General features: G+C 41.3%; 1 protein-coding gene across 5 annotated transcripts in view; it reads right to left on the reverse strand.

Annotated features, from left to right (window-relative positions):
* The window catches only part of LOC309389906 (chitotriosidase-1-like), a 42,612-nt gene that overhangs the window by 15,139 nt on the left and 7,663 nt on the right, over window positions 1-19,810 (reverse strand). For 2 of the 5 annotated variants that reach the window (XM_081948828.1, XM_081948829.1), the window contains exons 2-3: window positions 5,005-5,084; window positions 192-334 (exon numbers count right to left, since the gene is read on the reverse strand). The exons of 2 other annotated variants lie outside the window; for them this stretch is intronic. In XM_081948828.1, the coding sequence (XP_081804954.1) occupies window positions 192-216 (25 nt within the window). In that variant the 5' untranslated portion in view covers window positions 217-334; window positions 5,005-5,084. The remainder of the gene's footprint in view (window positions 1-191; window positions 335-5,004; window positions 5,085-19,810) is intronic. One more of the 5 variants, XM_081948830.1, reaches the window with a different exon arrangement.

Genomic DNA, 19,810 nt, shown 5'->3' on the forward strand with positions numbered 1-19,810 from the left:
AGAACAAACCTGTTAACATGTGGCCTTCATGATAGAAATACCTGTTTAGAGTAAATTAATGTATCTTTTTATGAATTTTATATAAGAAAAAGTATACCGCATAGTTGCACAGAAGCATAAGTAAGTTATATAAATAAGTTAACACAACATCAACATCCAACCTACAAACATGTTATTGAATCAAAGATTACCAGTCCAAATAATAACTCGACTCATTCTGAATGCAGATGATGTCCAGTGCTCTATTTGCAAAGAAGGAGATCTTTGTGTTTACCTATGTGGTGTATATATACCAGCTTAACACCAACAGAGTACGATGTTGCAACAGCATTTCCTGGATGTTGAACAAAATGTCAATCACAATGAGAAAGCAATTTCATAACAGTCATTAGCATTGATCTGGATACATAACAGTTTTGGTACTAAAAAAGCAAAGATCAAGGCACTTAAGAATGAACTTGCCTGATTCTCAGTAAATGCAGGAAATTTGAGCAAAAATAGAACTCTGGGACAAATGCAAAAGCTGTAATCAATTTCTGTTTTTACTAGAAATGTATATTTTAAAAATCTCTAAAGACCTTTTAAAGGTCAGTTTGCTGGCCTTGCTGTTGACTGTGTTTCGTGACCTTTGAGGTTACGAAACACAGTGAAGAAAGGCCTACTTATAAATATAAGGAAAGAGATGAATTAAGAGACAACGCTAACATTGTTTAAAGATTATCAGGTCTTATCAGTGTGGTGGAGGGGGGGAGGGGAAAGAACGTTCCTATAGAGGGTTGTCTTATTACATCGGTCGCGGGGAGGAGGGGATGCGAGGACAGGAGAAGACCACAACGTCGGTTGGGAGACCGTGGTTGTTGGTTACACCCGGTCGTTTGTACCAATCCCCGCAATCTAGGTGGTCAGGAACTACAGAGCCAGGGCCTGAGGCTGATGCTCTGCAATGCAAGGTCCGTGACCAACAAGGCCCCCCTCATTAATGAGTTGATCTCAGAGGGGGAGCTGGACCTTGCAGGGATAACGGAGACCTGGTTGTGCCACGAGGGTGGTTTACCCCTCGTGGAAATGTGCCCACCGGGTTTCTGTGCATTCCATCAGCCTCGGGCCCTGGGTAAGGGTGGTGGGGTGGCGGTAGTTATACGGGAATGCCTAGAGCCGAGGGAGTTCACTGTACCTCAGATACCTGGATGTGAGTCCCTTGGTGTGAAATGGGGCCCAGGGAGGCAGTGGGGCTTGCTGATTGTATACTTGGCTCCTCGCTATACGTTAGCAGCCCTGCCCGAGCTCCTCGAGCTGATCTCAGAGACGGCAGTTGAGACCCCCAAGCTTGTGGTTATGGGGGATTTCAACTTGCCGTCGACGGGGGAAGCATCCGAGGTAGCTCGGGAGTTCATGGCTTCCATGACAGCCATGGACCTGACCCAATTAATTCAGGGCCCCACACACGAAGGTGGCCACACTGTGGACCTTGTTTTTGTATCTGAACAGTGGGCGAGTGATCTGGGAAGAGGGGATGTAACCATTACTCCCCTGTCATGGTCAGATCACTCATGTCTCCGGCTGGACTTCCCTGGCGCTACCCCCCACCGCGAGGAGGCGGAACCAAACTGTCCAAGATGGTACCGCCCCAGGCGCCTGATGGAACCGGATAGGTTCCAGACGGAGCTTGGGCCATTTCCTGTAGCCCTGACCCGCTCTCGCTCCGAGAACCTAGTGGCCGCCTGGAATAGGGCGGCCGCTGGGGCCCTGGACCGAGTTGCGCCTTTGCGGCCTCTCCTGCGGTGACGACCCACCCGGGCTCTTTGGTTTACCGAGGACCTGAGGGTGATGAAGCGCCATAGGAGACGCCTAGAGGGCAGGTGGAGGTCCTCACGCTCCGAATCTGACCGAACACAAGTAAGAGCCTATTTACGGACTTACCTTGTGGCATTAAGAGTGGCCAAACGCAGATATTGTGCCACTCTTATTGCGTCCGCCGATAACCGCCCTGCCGCCCTGTTTCGGGTGACCCGCTCTCTCTTATCACAGAGGACGTGGAAGCCCCTTTACAGGGCAGAGCAGAGGAGTTTGGGGAATATCTGCAGGACAAAATCGCTCAGATCCGGAGCGGATGGGCCCCCTTCAGTGGACCAGAGGAGCCGCCAACAGTGAGTCTCGTGAGACCACTCTGGGAGGAGTTTGCGTCTGTTGCCCCCGAGGATTTGGATAGGTTGCGTGGACGGCTGCGACCGACCACATGTTTAATGGACCTGTGTCCCTCCTGGTTGGTACTGGCATCCTGGGAAGTTACACGAGGCTGGCTACTGGGCTTGGTGAACGCCTCTTTGAGCGAGGGATCCTTACCTGCCGCCTTGAAAGAGGCGGTGGTGAGGCCCTTACTCAAGAGGCCTTCCCTTGACCTGATGGAGCTAGCTAATTATCGTCCAGTCTCCAACCTTCCCTTTTTAGCGAAGGTTGTTGAGAATGTGGTGGCACAGCAGTTTCCACGACACCTTGAGGAATCCGAATATCTAGACCCATGCCAGTCCGGCTTCCGGCCCGGACACAGCACGGAGACGGCCTTGGTCGTGTTGGTCGATGATCTCTGGAGGGCCAGAGATAGGGGTTGTTCCTCTATCCTGGTCCTATTAGATCTCTCGGCAGTTTTGATACCATCGACCATGGTATCCTATTGCGCCGGCTGGGGGGGATGGGAGTTGGAGGCACCGTTCTGCGGTGGTTCGGCTCCTACCTCTCCGACCGGACGCAATGTGTGTTGGCAGGGGGGCAGAGGTCGACTCTGAGGCCACTCACTTGTGGGGTGCCTCAGGGGTCGGTCCTCTCACCCGTTCTGTTCAACGCATATGTGAAGCCGCTGGGGGAGATCATCCGTGGTTTTGGGGTGGAGGGGCAGATCTGTACGCTGATGATACGCAGCTGTACATTTCCACCCTAGACCACCCCAACGAGGCTGTCGAGGTGATGACCTGGTGTTTGGAAGCCGTCGGGGTCTGGATGGGGGACAACAGACTCAAGCTCAACCCCTCCAAGACTGAGTGGCTGTAGCTACCGGCACCCCGGTTCAGTCAGTTGATTCCATCACTGACCATAGGGGGCGAGCAATTGCCCCCTGTGGAACGGGCGCGCAATTTGGGCGTCCTCCTAGATGCCCGGCTATCAATGGATGACCATGTGGCAGCCGTGGCAAGGGGGGCATTCCACCAGGTTCGCCTGGTGCGCCAATTGCGCCCCCTACTGGACCGGGATGCCCTACGCACGGTCACTCATGCACTGGTGACGTCTCGGCTGGACTACTGCAATGCCCTCTACATGGGGCTTCCCTTGGGACCCGCTCGAAGACTGCAGCTAGTCCAGAACGCAGCCGCGCGGGCTATCTTCGGGAGTACTAGGTACTCCCACGTAACACCACTCCTGCGCGAGCTGCACTGGCTGCCTGTGGTCTTTCGGGTGCGTTTCAAGGTGTTAATTACCATCTTTAAAGCGCTCCATGGCTCAGGACCTAGGTACTTGCGGGATCGCATCCTACCACACACTTCCCTGTGACCGATTCGCTCTCACAGGGAAGGACTCCTCCGGGTGCCGTCCACTAAGCAGTGCCAACGGGCGGCACCTAGGAGTAGAGCCTTCTCTGTGATGGGCCCAACCCTCTGGAATGACCTCCCCCCCGATATCAGAACCACCACCGACTTCCCCTCCTTTCGACGAAAACTGAAGACTCACCTGTTCCGTTTAGCCGGCCTGGACCATTCATAACCTTATTATACCTCCTGGCAGATATATTTTAATTGGGTAATTTTAATTGGGTATTTTTAGGATTGTTGAAATATTGTTTTTATCTACTTTACTTTGTACAGTGTCGTATTGCCTCCTCTTCTATGTTTTTATGTTTGTATGTGTGTATTCCATTTTATCTGTTTTATTTGACTGTACACCGCCCCGAGTCCCTTTGGGGAGAGGGGGCGGTATAAAAATCGAAATAAATAAATAAATAAAATAATAAATACACAGTGGTGCATATAACACTGTATGCAACACTGTTTTACATATACAGTAGATACCAAAGATCACAGGCAATGAAATAAGCATGGTTAAAAAAGAGCAATTTTATGCCAGGAAGTGTGAATGTACAATGTGGTAATTGTTTGCACCCACAGAGAAACAGAAGCTTCCTTGTTAGCGTGCCATCATCCCACTATCTTAAATCTAAACTTTATATTTTGTAGTGCTCTATAAATAATTTCAAACTCCTCAAGCAGAAACATTCATTGTACCAAGAGAAAAATCAGACAACTTGTCCTTGAAGTGACTATTTAGCATCTCAACCTTAGCCAGCATAGTTGAAAATGGAATTATAGGCTACTGCATGACATTTGATAGTCATGTTCCAATATCTTTTTATGCTGATGTTAGAACTCTGCAAAATGAAAAAAAATACTAAGCATATTATATATGCACACAATCTCATTTTTTCTGCATTTTCCTTTTCAATGTAGCCACCGGGTTCTCCTTAGTGATACAAGTACAGGTTGGAATAACCTTGACTGCAGAAAAAGGATGGATTTGACATAAACTGGAGCCATTCTGTTTGAATTTGTGGAAATTTAAATTAACCCTTACAACTACAGGTAGTCCTCAACTTATGACCACAATTGAGCCCAAAATTTATGTTGCTAAGTGAGCAGTTTGTTAAGTTTTATGACTTTTCTTGCCACATTAAGTTAAGTGAATCACTGAAGTTATTAAATTAGTAACAGGATTGTTAAGTGAATCTGACTTCCCCATTGACTTTGCTAGTCAGAAGGTCGCAGAAGGGGATCATATGACCCTGGGACCGTCATAAACCATCATAAATGTGAGTCAGTTGTCAAGAATCTGAATGTAAATCACATGACCATAGGGATGCTGCAATGGTAATAAATGTGAAAAATGGTCACAAATTCCTTTTTTCAGTGCCATTATAACTTTGAATGGTCACTAAGCAAAGAGTTGTAACTCGAGGACTACCTGTATTTTGCTAGATGCTCTGTGCAGGCCCTTTCAGGTTTATAGGGGCCCAAATGACTTCCAGCTTTTGGGTCTCCTAACTATCGTATAATAAAAATGAAATATAATCATGCATGAAATCAAGACACGGCCAGATAATAAAAAAGACACCTCCTCTTATTATTTGAACATTTTAAAATATAGTGTTGTAAAATAGAGCTTTCTTTTGAGCATGATGCTCAGGCTAAATTACTATATGGACTTGAACCTCTGACTGGGTCTGGTATTATGTTTCCATACATACACGCAAACAGACATGCCCAGATATAAACTCCACAGACATCAGAATGAAAATTTTGGATGGAAATTTTTCACAGAAACTGCAGACTTTAATCTTAATTCCTGGTCTTAATTTGCCAGAAAGGCAGCCATAATTTACAAACCGTCTATGTTTTTTCCCTAGGGATTTAGACCAGGAATCAGTATGCATTTCTCCATACCTATTTACTGGCAGGATGCAGAGTTACAATCATAGACAGATCCTGGAACCTCCCTGGGGATTTCCCTTTAATTAAATTAGTGGAGAAAGCACAGCAGGTCCCTTAATTTAAAGTATTAAAGTACCAAGGAAGTATCAACAGTGGCACACCTTTTGTACTAGGAATTTCACAAGTCTTTTAGCTTGGCTACATTTTCTAGAACAAAACTGGAAAGGCCAAACCAAGTCATTTGAAAAATGGCCAAAGAAAAATGAACAGCATGGATTTCAAATAGCAGAGAGCAACATAGCATTTCCTTTGAAGGAAATCTCAGTAAGGGAGTACTGTAATGGAGTTAGCTATCAATTACTTTGTCTTTTATCGAAGTTGAAAAATGACTTGGCTATTCCCTTCTGACCACATGAGAAGGATGACTTGAACACATCCAAGAAGAAAGTGTTGCAAAATAAAGATCATTGCAACATACAATGAATTATCTGCATACATGGCGATTAAGTAAGAAACACAATGGAAAAATCTACTAATGCATTGTTGAACAATGAAGGGACTAATTCCATGCTGGGTGATGGGAAGAGAAGGAGAGGTGCAAAAGGATGAGGTTGCTCCTCATAACAGGGAACAACCCATAGATACGATTCATCTGTTTTTGTAAAATCATTTGGAGAGGCAGTTTCACTATGTATTTAATCATCATCTGGAATATGGAGACAATGAAGAAGGTGGACGAGACAGGCCCTGAGCAGCATCTTCCTGAACCATTATCTAAATCAGGGCTGTCCAATCTTGGCAACTTTTAAGACTTGTGGACTTCAACTCCCAAAATTTCCCAGCCAGACAAATTCTCTCCCCAGCCAGGGGAATTCTTTCTTCTTTCTCTTTATTCCATTTACTTTTTGGATTGCAACGGGGGTGGGTTGCTGACGGTTTTACTACTGGTTTGCAACCCATGCACCATAGGTGTACGCTGTGCATGCATGCACTGTTCAATGTAAATTGTTATTCACGCATGGGCAGAACAATTTACAGTGAACTGAGCACATACAGTCACTAAAAAATAAAATGCAGCAGCCCATAACAGCAAGGGAACCGGTTCGTGGGCGTGGCAGGACTGGGTCGCTGCCGGTTCTGCGACCCATGCCTGAATTTCAATACCAGTTTGGGCCGAACCGGGACAACCCACCTCTGGATTGCAACCCTAGTATGTCACTTGAAGATCCAAATAAACTGGCCTAAAAAAAGTTGTGTACACTTTCTTCAATGCTAGCAAGTACAAAGTTATCCCAGATTATAAAGTAAAACTATGAAATATGAAAATGAACAGAGTAGAGATAAAGTTGTCAACAAGAGAAAACTATTGTAGAAAAGCAGAAAAAAACCTAGATTATAACACAATGATGCCATCTACTGATGCTTTATCTGTTCTACAACAGTTGGAGCAGGTTTTTTTTTTTTTAACCTAAGGATAAGTGATACATAGGAGGGGGAAAATTGATCTACTGGTAGGTCTACTGATGTTTTGCAGCAAATCAACAGCTACAACATAATTTAACTCTCCAAAACAGCAGCATTATTACTGGAAACTACTTTTCCTCAGTAATTTACCATGCATTATAGAAATGAAAATAATATTAGAGTCATTAAGAGAGAATATTTGAACTGTGAGTTCTTTACGTGTGTCAGTAACTTATGATAAATTAATTATCATAAACTATTTAAGTATGTGTTGTTTGCATCAAGCTCCAGATGGGGATTGTAAAGTTTTAGGAAACAAAAATTAAAGTACCGATAGTTCCTGCAACCAAGAAACCTGCTCATCTGGTTTTTGTGATTTTTGTTTTCTTATAATGTCCTAGCAGTGTGTGTGTGAGTGAACTGAGGCAAAAGAGGCTGAAAAATGACAAAGGAGACATATCAAGTTTTTTCTCTTATAGCTGTTCAATTCTCTGGTGGAAGTTGGGTCACTTTAAAAACTTCATGGTCATATAAAAATTAGTCCTTCAATTAGGTAGGTCCAGAATTTTTTAGAATATGGAAAGAAATATTTAGTCCACAGACTAATTTCCCCCCCACCAAAACTATGCATTTTTCCCTACAGCTCAAGAAAATGGATATCACATTTTTAAAACCCTATCTGTTGATACAATTTAACAATCCCCTCTTAGAATAGTTGGGAGTCTGGTCAAATTCCTGAAGAGAACTGAAACTTTTATTTTCTTTGGCTACTACTGCACAGTCATCATTTCTATTCCTTAATTCTCAAAAGAGTTTAGTTTGAAGCTGAACACAATTGATTTCATAATCTTTACTTCTGTCAACACAAAAAAACCTGAGAAGAACGTTATGGTCACTGAATCTCTAAAGAGGTGATGGGAGTCAAAGACCCAGTGATTTCCCATGGGAGGATAGAATACTCATGATTTCTGCAGAATTTCAATGCTTTAAGTGACAGCTCCAGCTTTGCTGTGATTTCAGGAACAGTGCAACAAAACTAGCAGCATAGCTTACATTTGTGATGGCAAACCTATGGCACGTGTGCCAGAGATGGCACGCAGCACCCTCTCTGATGGCATGCGAGCTGTTGCCTGAACTGAACTCCATCGCACATGGGCGCGCACCTCCTGCCAGCCACCCGGTCTTTGGGTCTCTGCCACGCATGCATGGGGGGGGCGTGGTTTGGCATGTGTGTGTGTGGTTGCATGTGCATACATGGGAGGGTGCGGGGGTGTGTGTGTCACGTGCACATGTTTGTGTGTGTGCCAGTGGTGGGTTTCAATTTTTTTTAGAACTCCTTCTGTAGGTATGGCCTGCTTTGTGGGAGTGGCTTGCCGGCCATGTGACTGGATGGGCATGGTCACCTTGTAAAATGTGGTGAAACTGACTTAACAACGCTCTTACTTAGCAACCAAAATGTTGGTTCAGAAACTCTGGCATTTGAAACACGCAAGTCTTAAAGCTGTCAAGTTACAAGACCCTTTGCACCCCTAACCCTTTGAACCAGGGGTGTTCAAACTTGACAGCTTTAAGGCTTGTAGACTTCAACTCCCAGAATTCCTCCTCTCGCTCTTCATCTTGATGATGTGTGGACGGGCGGGGGGAGGGAGATGGAACTGGTTCTAAACGGCACTGTAGATTTGTGGAACCTCTTCTATAGAAGAGGTTAGAACTGGCAGGAACCCTCCCCTGGTGTTTGCTCACACGCTTTACATTTTGGGGGGTGCGCGCTTGCACACACGCGTTTTGGGCCCTCCAATCGAGAAAGGTTAGCCATCACTGCCTTATATCATGAGACAACTAAGTCTAGATCTAATTCTGAATCGGACGGCCACATTCCAATGTACATGTCAGAAATAATCTTTCATATTTCAAAATAATTTATCCAGGAAGATGCTTTGCCATTGTTATCTGAAATACACACACTCATTCCACTTTTTGCTCTGATAAACATTTTTCAGGTTCCAGAATTATCCCACTGCAAACTTAGGGGAACAGAACAGATTCTTCTTCTCATTGTCCTTTTAATTCCTTTAAAATTATTGTCTATCTATCAGTAACAGAAGGCTCAATGAACCCTAAGAAAGGACAGCAGAGTTTATTATCAGCTGGGGAAAGAGAAAATGATTAACTAAATATAACAAGTGGGGGGGGGGGGAGAGGGGAAAATTCTTAAAAAATACTTAGCTTATGCATCATAGACATCAACTCACAGAAATCCTTCAGCTTTCTCATGATGAACTAAGACTAAAGTTGAAGTAGTTGCAATAAAGGCTTGCTTTGTCTTTAATTGATGTTTTTAAAATCAATCATCTTTCTGAAAGGGGTCAGTGAATAAAACACTGAAGAACAAAAAGGTATATGTATATGCAAAAGGCAGTCTCAGTCCTTCCTTTAAGCAACTTTAAAAGTTACAGCCATGGTGAAAAGTTAATCAAAAAGAGAGCTCCCCTGCTATAGCCTTCCATTGCTGTTCATCCCTTAAAGTGGTGTACTATAGTTACTAAATGAAAATATAAACTTGTTCACTCCCCCTGCCACAAGAAAACCCACCTTGGAACAGTTAGGATCAGGGTGTTGGCATGTTGAGGGAAATGGGCAGTCACAAACAGCATTTTTACATCAGAAAGGGTCCTTGCTTTTTCTAAATATTTTTGGGCAGGTTTTGGAGAGTAGAAAGTGTATTGAATTTGCATACCTAATACCTATAATTTACTGTACTGTGGCTGTACTGATTTCTGGACTAAAAATGACATCCAGAAACCATAACATAAATCAAATGGCCGTAATGGTATATTCCACTATAATCTTTAAAAGTCCCTACCTGGCACACAAAACACACACACGTTTATATAGATATATAAATCATATGTGCATTGTTTGTAAATATATATATATATTGCTTACTGCTGTGTTTTATTAACATACTACCATGATCAAAATCAGGTTTATGCTGTTTCTTTCATGTCCCCTTAAAGTATTTTAATGCATTTTGTTTCATTTTTTTAAAAAAATCTCTTATAATTTCTTACAGCAATTTGTAGAAAAAAATTGCTTTTCTTTTTTGCAAACTACTAAACAAATATGTCAGGGTAGAAATTGCTACTAAGTTGTTTTATTTTTGTGGAGGAGAGATTAAAACATTTTAATCATAATCTTTATACTGAGTTCAAAGGTGTTCTGACCCCCACTCTCCACGCCTGTGAATAAACCAGAACATAGGCATGGCTGTTTGCCACTGTTTAATTACTGAGATAACGAATCCTTTGGCTGAGGGCCCAGACAACTCACGTTCAATAGAGCAACCCAGATAATTCGAATGAAGCAACGCAGATAGTCCAAACAAGTAGACACGGCTAGAATACATAGATTTTCTTAACTACTAATTCGAATGGTTGTTTCCTGCAAATGTCTCCTCCCAACGCCTCACCTATAATCTCTCTTGGGAGGGGCCAATCCACAACCACCTGTGCTTAATCATCTTCTGTGAGTCTGCCTACGGAGTTGCTGCTTCCATTTCTCAGCCCTTCTCAATCTAGCATCAGGGACAAACTGCCTTTGATCCTCCCCACTGCTCCATGCCTCAGGCGCCTCCTGGTCAATGTTCCCTCTAAGCTGAGCGCCTGCGCGCCCGCGCACATAGCATGACAACACCGCGCAGCAGTTTCTAACTGCCGCGCAGTGATTTTCAATGTCGCATTTCCCATTAGATGAGAGGCCACTCTCCGCTCCCAGCGCTAGCTTTTGCACTCCTGGGCTTTCTTTGCATAACGGCTGGAGTCCCTGCCGATTCTGCTCCAAGTCGCGGAGCACCCAGGCTGATTTCTGTCACAGAAGTTATACCTCTCCACTCTCGGGATGGAGGCAGGGAAAGTTTTGGTCTGTGGTTGGTTGCGCAGCCGGACTTAGGTGGAGGGGGGGAGAGAAAGCGGGCGTCTCCCGCCCTTTCTTGCTCATGCTTGCCGGTTCCCAGGACAATCTAGAGCCAGTAGGGAATGAGCGATGGCTGTTGGCTGCCGTTCGGATTGGATTGCACCCACCCCCTCCCGGCAGAGGCTTCACTTTACTGAAGTAGGGAAGCTCATTAACCAGCTGCTTTGGAGGGTTGCGGCTGGCTTTCGGAGCACAGTGGTATGGGGCACTGGGCAGAGAAGGTGTTTCTTTCCTTGTTCCTCTTAGTGTTGGCGGGTGAATCTTGGGGAGGGAGGAGGAGAAGTGGCTACGGAAAGGGATAATGCCGGTATGCACTGAGGCGGGAGGGGGAGATTTTAGTGGGTGTGAGATCATGCTTTTTGCAAGACAGAGGGTGACGGTCTGGAGCCCTCAATAAAGTAATAAACAATAAACACCCCTGCCCCCCCTCCTTAGCAATGAATTAAAAACTTTTATCTTGAGTTTTCACATTTCAGTAAAATGGTAAAAAAACAACAACAGGTATTTGCAACGGCTCCTTTAAGAGGTTAGTGCGTGTAATTATTGTGAACTTTCCAGTTGAAAGATTTTTAGGAGAGGGGGAGGGAATGTTATCTTTTTTGTTCCTGCTGTGTTTTGGGAGTGTCTCCTCCAGTATGAAATACTCAGTTTTTGTGCACAACATGCAAAATACTAATTATTATCAATTACTGAAATGTCTTGAAAAAGCATAATCATTTACCATATTTATTTGCCAACTGCAAATAGTTGCAAGATGTACTGAGTGTCAAGACAAATATTAAAATTAGGAGATACAAGCAACAATAATAGCTTTAGAATAATTTGTCATCCTCTGCTGAAGCTAGCAGATATAAATATGAACTATTATTCATAAATACTAGGAAAATGTCCCTTCATGAAAAATTACTTTTCAAGTCAACTCTACCTGGCATTAGTTGGGGGAACAGAAATATTAGTTGGCCAATTCTAAAAGAGCACCACAAAGAATTTAACAGATGTTTAAGAGAGCTGGGTTTTTCATTTATATTATATGTATGAACAGAATTAACACAAATTGCAGATATCAATCAAAAATAAAGAAAAAAGGATGAAATAATGCTCATTTTTAAAAACTCAATGAAAATAAAAGCAATATACCAAGAAGGTGGCATACTGGTTGTGATTTGATTTCTTCGGGGGATCCAGGGGATCCCCTATACAAGTATTTTAATATTGCAGACTTGCAGTATTATAAGTGATACTGATATTATATAACACTTTTAATTAAACAGGTACATTGAAGAAACATAACTTTGAGTTTCAAATAACACTGATTTCGTTGTTGTCTTAGGTGACACCTGTGAAAAAAATTCAGGTGCTCAGGCATGAAAATGTGCCACTCAAACACTATACTTTTCCGCTCACGCTGAAAAAAAATTAGAGGGAACGTTGCTCCTGGTGGCCAACCAGCCTCTCTTGTCCCTGCTCTGAGTCTGAACCCTGCACAGGGTCCTCCACATCATCCAGGGCAGACTCATGGTTCCTTGCTACCCGAGTCCATCAGCAGCTCAACCGGATCCTGCTGGGCCACAACAAAAGGATACTCAGTTATTGTCCAGCTGGATGTCAGCTATGGCTAATATTAATTGATTCATGTTATCTGTAAGCTGAAATTCACAAAAGTAGACATATATCCAGTGTTTACAGCACTATAAATATCTGCATAAATCTGAAAGATAACTTGGAACATTTGTTGGCCTGAAAAGTGATACCAGACTCAATTGATTTGTGTCAATACCACATCTGAATTAACTAATCAATTAAAATCAATGAACATCAATTTAAGCATGCAAGCTTGGCATCATTCATTAGAAGTGAAGAGCTGTTTTGGAGCCTATATGGTCACAATTGTATCATTTGTCTGCAACTCCTTAAATGAGCCACACTTTTTCTTGGGATCATACCATTACTTAATACTAGGGAATTTTGATTCTATCATGTAGCATTCTTGCTTGAATAATTCAATTAGAGCCAATTCTCCTCTATAGTGATTTACAGCATCTTCTAGCATCACCTAGGGCCTAGGCAGTGTTTAGGTAATACCTCATTGTTGGTAAAATAGCAATGATTGATTTCTAAAATTATTGTGTCATTCATGAGGAACTGGTCTTGCCATTCATATACTGTACATGGTCAACCTTGAGACAGATGAAAAGAAAGGTTTAACATCAAAATCTTCCTCTCTTCTTTTCTCCATTTTATCCCAGCTGGTATCTCATCTTAATAAGGTGAACTGGCTATTTCTCCCATTCAATAATCCTGCCTTAATATGATTATAATTTGAACTGTCATTTTAAAGGGGTGAAGGACTAGCCATAAATGGATCTAAGACAGGGGTGTCCAAACTTGGCAACTTTAAGACTTGTGGACTTCAACTCCCAGAATTCCCCAGCCTGCTGGCTGGGGAATTCTGGGAGTTGAAGTCCACAAGTCTTAAAGTTGCCAAGTTTGGACACCCCTGATCTAAGAGGTTAAGATAGGGGTGTCAAACTCATAGCCTGCGGGCCAGATGCATCACACGCTGGCCATGCCCACCCCTGGTTTAGCGAAGGGGAAGAAAGTTGTGATACGTCATGCGGCGACAATGCGATGCCGTGAGTTTGACACCTCTGGGCTAAGGGGGAGCAAACCTTTGTTGCTACCAATGTTGACCCATTCCAAGATACCTGCAGTTTTTTCTGCTGTAACATTATTCACTGTGTGGGGAAGATGGCACCTGAAATTCCCATACTAATTTAAAGGTAGTTGCTTTTTGAGCCTTGTCTTTAGCTCTCCATATATTGTAGGTCTGCTGTTTTGAAAATTGCAAAATGGGTAAGCACTATAGCAGGCACTGTAATATGACAAGTATTCTGGAGTTGCTAGGAGCATCCTGAAAGAGAAAGTCTGCCAATATTTCTCATAGCAAAAAGAAAACTTTATCCTTATATCTGAGAATAATGCAGAATTAGACAGCATTTTTTTTCATTTTAACCTGGTTGCAAAATATCTCAGAACTTAATTTAACTTAACTTTATTGGATTTCTAGACCGCCCCTCTCTCAAAAGAGACTTGGGGCGGTGTACAGTCATATTAAAATAGTTGAACAGTAAATATACATGTTATAAGTATACAATAAATAAATTAAACATAGGACTGGAGGAGGTAGTAGAAGTTCCCTGTACAATTTAGTTAAGTTAGATTAAATTTTTTTAAAAAATTTAAAAAAGTTAAAAACATTAACCTTAAAAGCTATCCCAAATAAAATATCCGCCAGGAGGTAAGAGTAGAACTATAAGTGGGCCAGGCCGGCTAGTTGGAACAGGTGAGTCTTAAGTTTTTGTCGGAAGGAGTGGAAGTCGGTAGTAGTTCTAATATCGGGGGGGAGGTCATTCCAGAGGGTTGGGCCCATCACAGAGAAGGCTCTACGCCTAGGCGCCGCCCGTTGGCATTGCTTGGTGGACGGCACCCGGAGGAGTCCCTCCCTGTGTGAGCGAATTGGTCGCAGGGAACACACATTTACTGGTAAATGATCATTCACAGATTAATCAGATATTGATCTAGTTCAGCCCTCTTTAATCTGGTGACCTTGGATATGTCATTGGTCATTATCCATGCCATTTTTTAAGATGCTGGGACTTTTAAGAGGGAATCAGATTAACAAAGAGTGGCAGTTCCAAGATGTGAGAGGCTGCCACAAAGAAGAAGGCCTCAACCTATTTTTCAAAGCACCAGAAGTCAGGATTATAAGCAATGGATGGAAACTAATCAAGAAGAGATCCAACCTAGAACTAAGGAGAAATATCCTGAGAACAATTAGAACAATTAACCCGTGGAACGAATTGCCTCCAGAAGTTATGGGTGGTCCTACAGTGGTGGGTTTCAATTTTTTTTAGAACCTCTTCTGTAGGTATGGCCTGTTTTGTGGGAGTGGCTTGCCAGCCATGTGACTGGGTGGGAGTGACTTGCCAGCCATGTGACTGGGTGGGAGTGACTTGCCAGCCATGTGACTGGGTGGGCATGGCCACATTGTAAAATGTGGTGAAACTCACTTAACAATGCTCTTGCTTAGCAACCAAAATGTTGGCTCAGAAACTCTGGCATTTGAAGCACGCAAGTCTTGGTGTTCAAACTTGACAGCTTTAAGACTTGTGAACTTCAACTCCCAGAATTCCTCCTCTCGCTCTTCATCTTGATGATGTGCGGATGGGCAGGGGGAGGGAGCTGGAACCAGTTCTAAACAGCACTGTAGATTTGTGGAACTTCTTCTATAGAAGAGGTTAGAACTGGCAGGAACCCATCCTTCGTGGTCCATACTGGAGGTTATACAGAATGCATTCTGTATAACAGCTTGCCTCCAGAAGTTGTGAATGCCCCAACACTGGAAGTCTTTAAGAAGATGTTGGATAGCCATCTGTCTGAAACGGTATAGGGTTTCCTGCCTAGGCAGGGGGTTGGACTAGAAGACCTCCAAGGTCCCTTCCAACTCTACTATTGTATTGTATTGTATTGTATTCAAAATCTAGGACTATGATTTCTGTGGAATTGAAATTTGACAAATTTTATAAAACATTTTATGACATAAACATCATCGTCAAACTGTGGCATAATAAAAAATACCATCAAACATCTCCTATGCTGATGTTTGACTCTTCTATTCCATTCAACATGGGCTGTTTTCAAGGCAGATACATCTCTGAATGCAGCCCACCTTTTTCAGTGTAGGCAGTATATTAGCCACTGTCTTTGTTGAAGGCATTAAGGAATCTGCTAAGGAAATATCTCGATTGCAAACAATCAATGTTGCTATTTTCATTAAAAATTAGATATTTTTTTTAAGAAATAGTATTTATAAATAGTGATATGTACCAATTTCTTCACAACTGGATTTCTAACTTTTTATAAACTGAGCCCCAATAGTTGGCTTTTAAATATTGTTGTAGGCATGCTTTTTCCAAGTCTGTTATTTTTTTCTTCATATATAGACAATATTTTCTTAGTGTAACTTTTTTGTTTTGCATAATTCAGAATACACACCTTTGAAACAGAATGGCAAGAAGATGGGAAAAAGTAAGTAAGGAGAAATAGAATCTGTGCAGAATTTTGAATCGTTATTTTCTTTTGAAAATAACTGTGTAAATTGCTCAGCTTAGTTGTTGGGCATTCAAGGGATCTATTTTCAGGAATTATTGGTAGGATAAAAACATGGCAATTATAATTAATACAATTTTAAAAATTAGCTGGGTAAAAAGCAAGAATTTACATTTCTTACTGAATGTTACCAAGAAAATGTCACAACAAAGCTACACTGTACTTGTTCTATCATTTGTAGCACCTAACACTAGCAGGCAATTGCGAGTTTACTCTGCACATAGGGCCATTTCCCCAATACCAACTCTCAGGAAGAAGGGATGCTCATCTTTGTCCTTGAAGTTTGGCCTCCCTATATTAAGGGTAACAGACCAATGCTAATTAATGGACTTTTGCCAAATGTTCCTATTATTGGCACCCATTGAATTCCTGCCTTTGAAAACCTGCATTCTCATAAATGTGCTATCTAATTACTTCCTAGTTTCTTGTGCTTCATTGGAACGAAGCCTTCTGAAGGGTATCCAATACTCCCAATTTTATGAGGTGAACGCTTCCCATGTGCAGAACCATATGCACTGCAACAAACCCAGTGGGGAAGGAGACTTGACACAATGTTCAATGATGTATGGAATCACATTTTGGTCTCATGAGCTCAATAGGCATTTATCTTTTCCCATACAAAGAGAGCAGCTATAATTAGGGTCTAGTAAAGACAGGCTGCAATTTCCTCCACTGTTGCAAAATGTGTTTGCTTGAATTGTCAAGGTACAATTTTCCCAAGTAAATCTGTCCTTTGTATATAGGCAATGTGCTGACATTTCACAGAGGAACTAATATTTTTCCCTCATTGCCATGACTTTAGTATTCAGGGATTTCATAAACTAAATGCTGTTTATTAAACTGTTTTTTTATTTGTTGATTTTGGTTTTTCTCTTTGCTTTTTAAAACCATGCCTTACTTGTTTGGATCTTTCATTCAGTTTGTATATATCTTCCAAGAAAAAAAAAAGAAATAATTTCTGCCTTCTCACTATCATGATTCTAACCCTGATTTAAATCCCTGGTTCAGTTCCACTGTGATTGACCAACTGATAGAATTGAAGTGGATAAAGAGGAGAACAAATGCATTCCTTTTGTTTGTTTTATTAAAGCTGGTTTCCCACGAATTTTGTAAAAATTAATACAGGTGAAGTCAGCAAGACTAGATTTCAGGCTTCTTCTGGGCTGTTCAGTGAAAAGAAATGCTGATTGGAGAAGACTTAGCCTCTTCTTTTGTTTTTTTGTAAGTAAATGCAGATTTACATGTACTTAATAATACTAATACTACTACTATAATAATAATACACATGCTTAATAATAAAACAATAACAATAAAATCCTGACATCTGTTCTGTGTATAGGCAGGGAGAAACATACTGTGCATTTAGAAAATATTCAGACCTCCTTCACTTTTGTTGATTTTGTTATGCTGTAACCTGATTTTACAGTTGTTGAAATTCATTTTATAGATGATTAAATGCTTTTTTAGATGCTCCCTGATTTTTTGTCATAAAAATCCAACAATTAGTCAAATTTAATAGATTTACCACACTGGAAACACCTTTCCCTAAAGTCTAAGCATACAAGAAGGTGACAAACAATGGACTTTGAAGATGCAGTTGAATCAGGGAGGGGGTAGAAAAAGGAGTCTAAGAAAGACTCCAGTTTTAAATTATGTGTTCAAAGTTAAAACCTTTCAAAGGCCTCTTATTAGTAATTTCTGCCCCTCCCTTTCTGAAAACTGGAATAACACTGTTTTGTCCATTAGCTCTAATTACTTACTTATTAAGCTCTTATTCTGAACAGCAGTATGGTGCAGCCAGTCAACATCTGCCAGCTCGTAATTAATTCTTACAGACAAGCTTGCAAACCTAAAGCACCTCTCGAGATAGGAGAGATCAGCTGCCTCCTATCGAACATTTATGACCCACAAAGAAAGTGAATTGAAGCTTCGGGATTAAAGAGAACAAACTGGTAGAGCACGGCTAGAAAATGGACTTCTGTTGTAACTTGGAGATTCACCTGCAGATAATTTTTTTAAATGTCATATATTCATAGCATGACATTTACACAGGATGTAAGCATTTTTCCCTTCCCTCCAAAGAAAAATAAGGTGATTGAAAGACTAGATGAAGCCTGATATAATTAAACCAATCAATTTAGTCATCTTTTTCCAATCTGGTACTTTTCAAATATATCAGAGACTCTGAAAGTCAGCCATATTGTAGAAAGCTGGCTCAGGGTAAATTTAGGGGTTTAGAGAATTTTGAGATTTGCAAGATTGATGTCAGCCTTTTGAGGTAATCCAAACTGGAAACACCAAACTTAACTATTAACACTGTCTTTATTATAAGGTTGCAACAACAGAATCTTTCAAGACTGGAAGCACCTCTTCCCTCATTTACTTTTATTCTTCCAAAAAACTAAGTAAGGTCCTTGGTGAAGCATTTTCTCCATCCCCACCCCTCTTGAATTCAGATTTTATTTATCAGATTGTTATCTAAATTGCGGCTCTTTCTCCTGTCTCCTAAGGCTATTCCTATACCATTACAGCTTCAGAAAAAAATAAATCTGTTCAAATGTTATAGTAGTTTGGACACAACACACAACCAATTTGTGGCCCGTGTACTTTATTCTTTGTTTAATGTTGGCTCTGTATTTTTAAACCTGTAAAATCATACATTTGGAGCTTAGCTTCCAAAGCTTTACTCTTTATAATATATGCTGGATTAAGTTTGGAGTGTTGGAATGCCATAGTTGAACAAGAAATTGAATCCAATTTTTTTTCCAAATCATGGCTTGCACATAAATCATTCCTAAAATAGACTAGTGTCATGATTTCTGTGTTAAACTGTATGGGGGATGGGATGGAAGAATCAAGAGACATTATCTTAAAGAGATCTACAAGAACTGATTCTGTGGCAAAGCTTGAACAAGGGTCACATTAATTCATTATCCAATGGTTTGGCACACAAATAAATCATGCCATTTGTTGCTTTAGGGCAATATGTGACTGTATATTAAGTATTGTAATTTATCATACTATGATGAATGGCCTCCAGCAAGGTCTAAACACAGTATTATATTAGTTTAATATTTTACAATCTATCATAACCACCCCAACCTGGTGACCTCTTGTTGTACTGTGTGAAAGCTCCCATGACCAAAGTCAGCATTGATTGCTGAGTTTACTGTGTTGTTTTCATGCTCTCATAATTGTACAAGAAGAGAGCTGGTACAATGGAAAAGTGCTTCCAGGAAGTTTCACTAATCAACCACAAGAAGGTGCTGACAACTAACTCTCTGGCAATGCTATTTTTTAAAGACTGCTTTGCTGAGTTGACATTAGTGACATTTTTATTTTCTTATCATTAAGCAAAGTGCACTTGCAATCTGTAATATTTTCCCAATGACCTTAACCATATGACATTTATACCATCTTGCTACATTTTCCATGCACGCATTTAGTCTCTTCCTTTTCCCTTCCTTTTTCAGTTTCTAATTGTTTGCTTGCAGTATTAGTTTAGAAATTATATATTTTAAATATTTGCTTTGCTTTGTATGGTTAAAATCTTTTTTCAGATCAACAGGGTATTATAAAGTTATAGGATATCATGGGTCTGTAAACTTGGTTCGCCTGAATCTCAGTCTCGTGGATTGTAACCTAATAATTCTGTTTAGGTGGTTCTGTGGGAAACATTCAAATGTCTTCTGTACTATTTATAGTTTGTACACTGGCTATCTTATTTTTGTTGC

This window comes from Natrix helvetica, assembly GCF_964273705.1.
Source record: "Natrix helvetica genome assembly, chromosome: 3".
Taxonomy (NCBI): Eukaryota; Metazoa; Chordata; class Lepidosauria; order Squamata; family Natricidae; genus Natrix; species Natrix helvetica.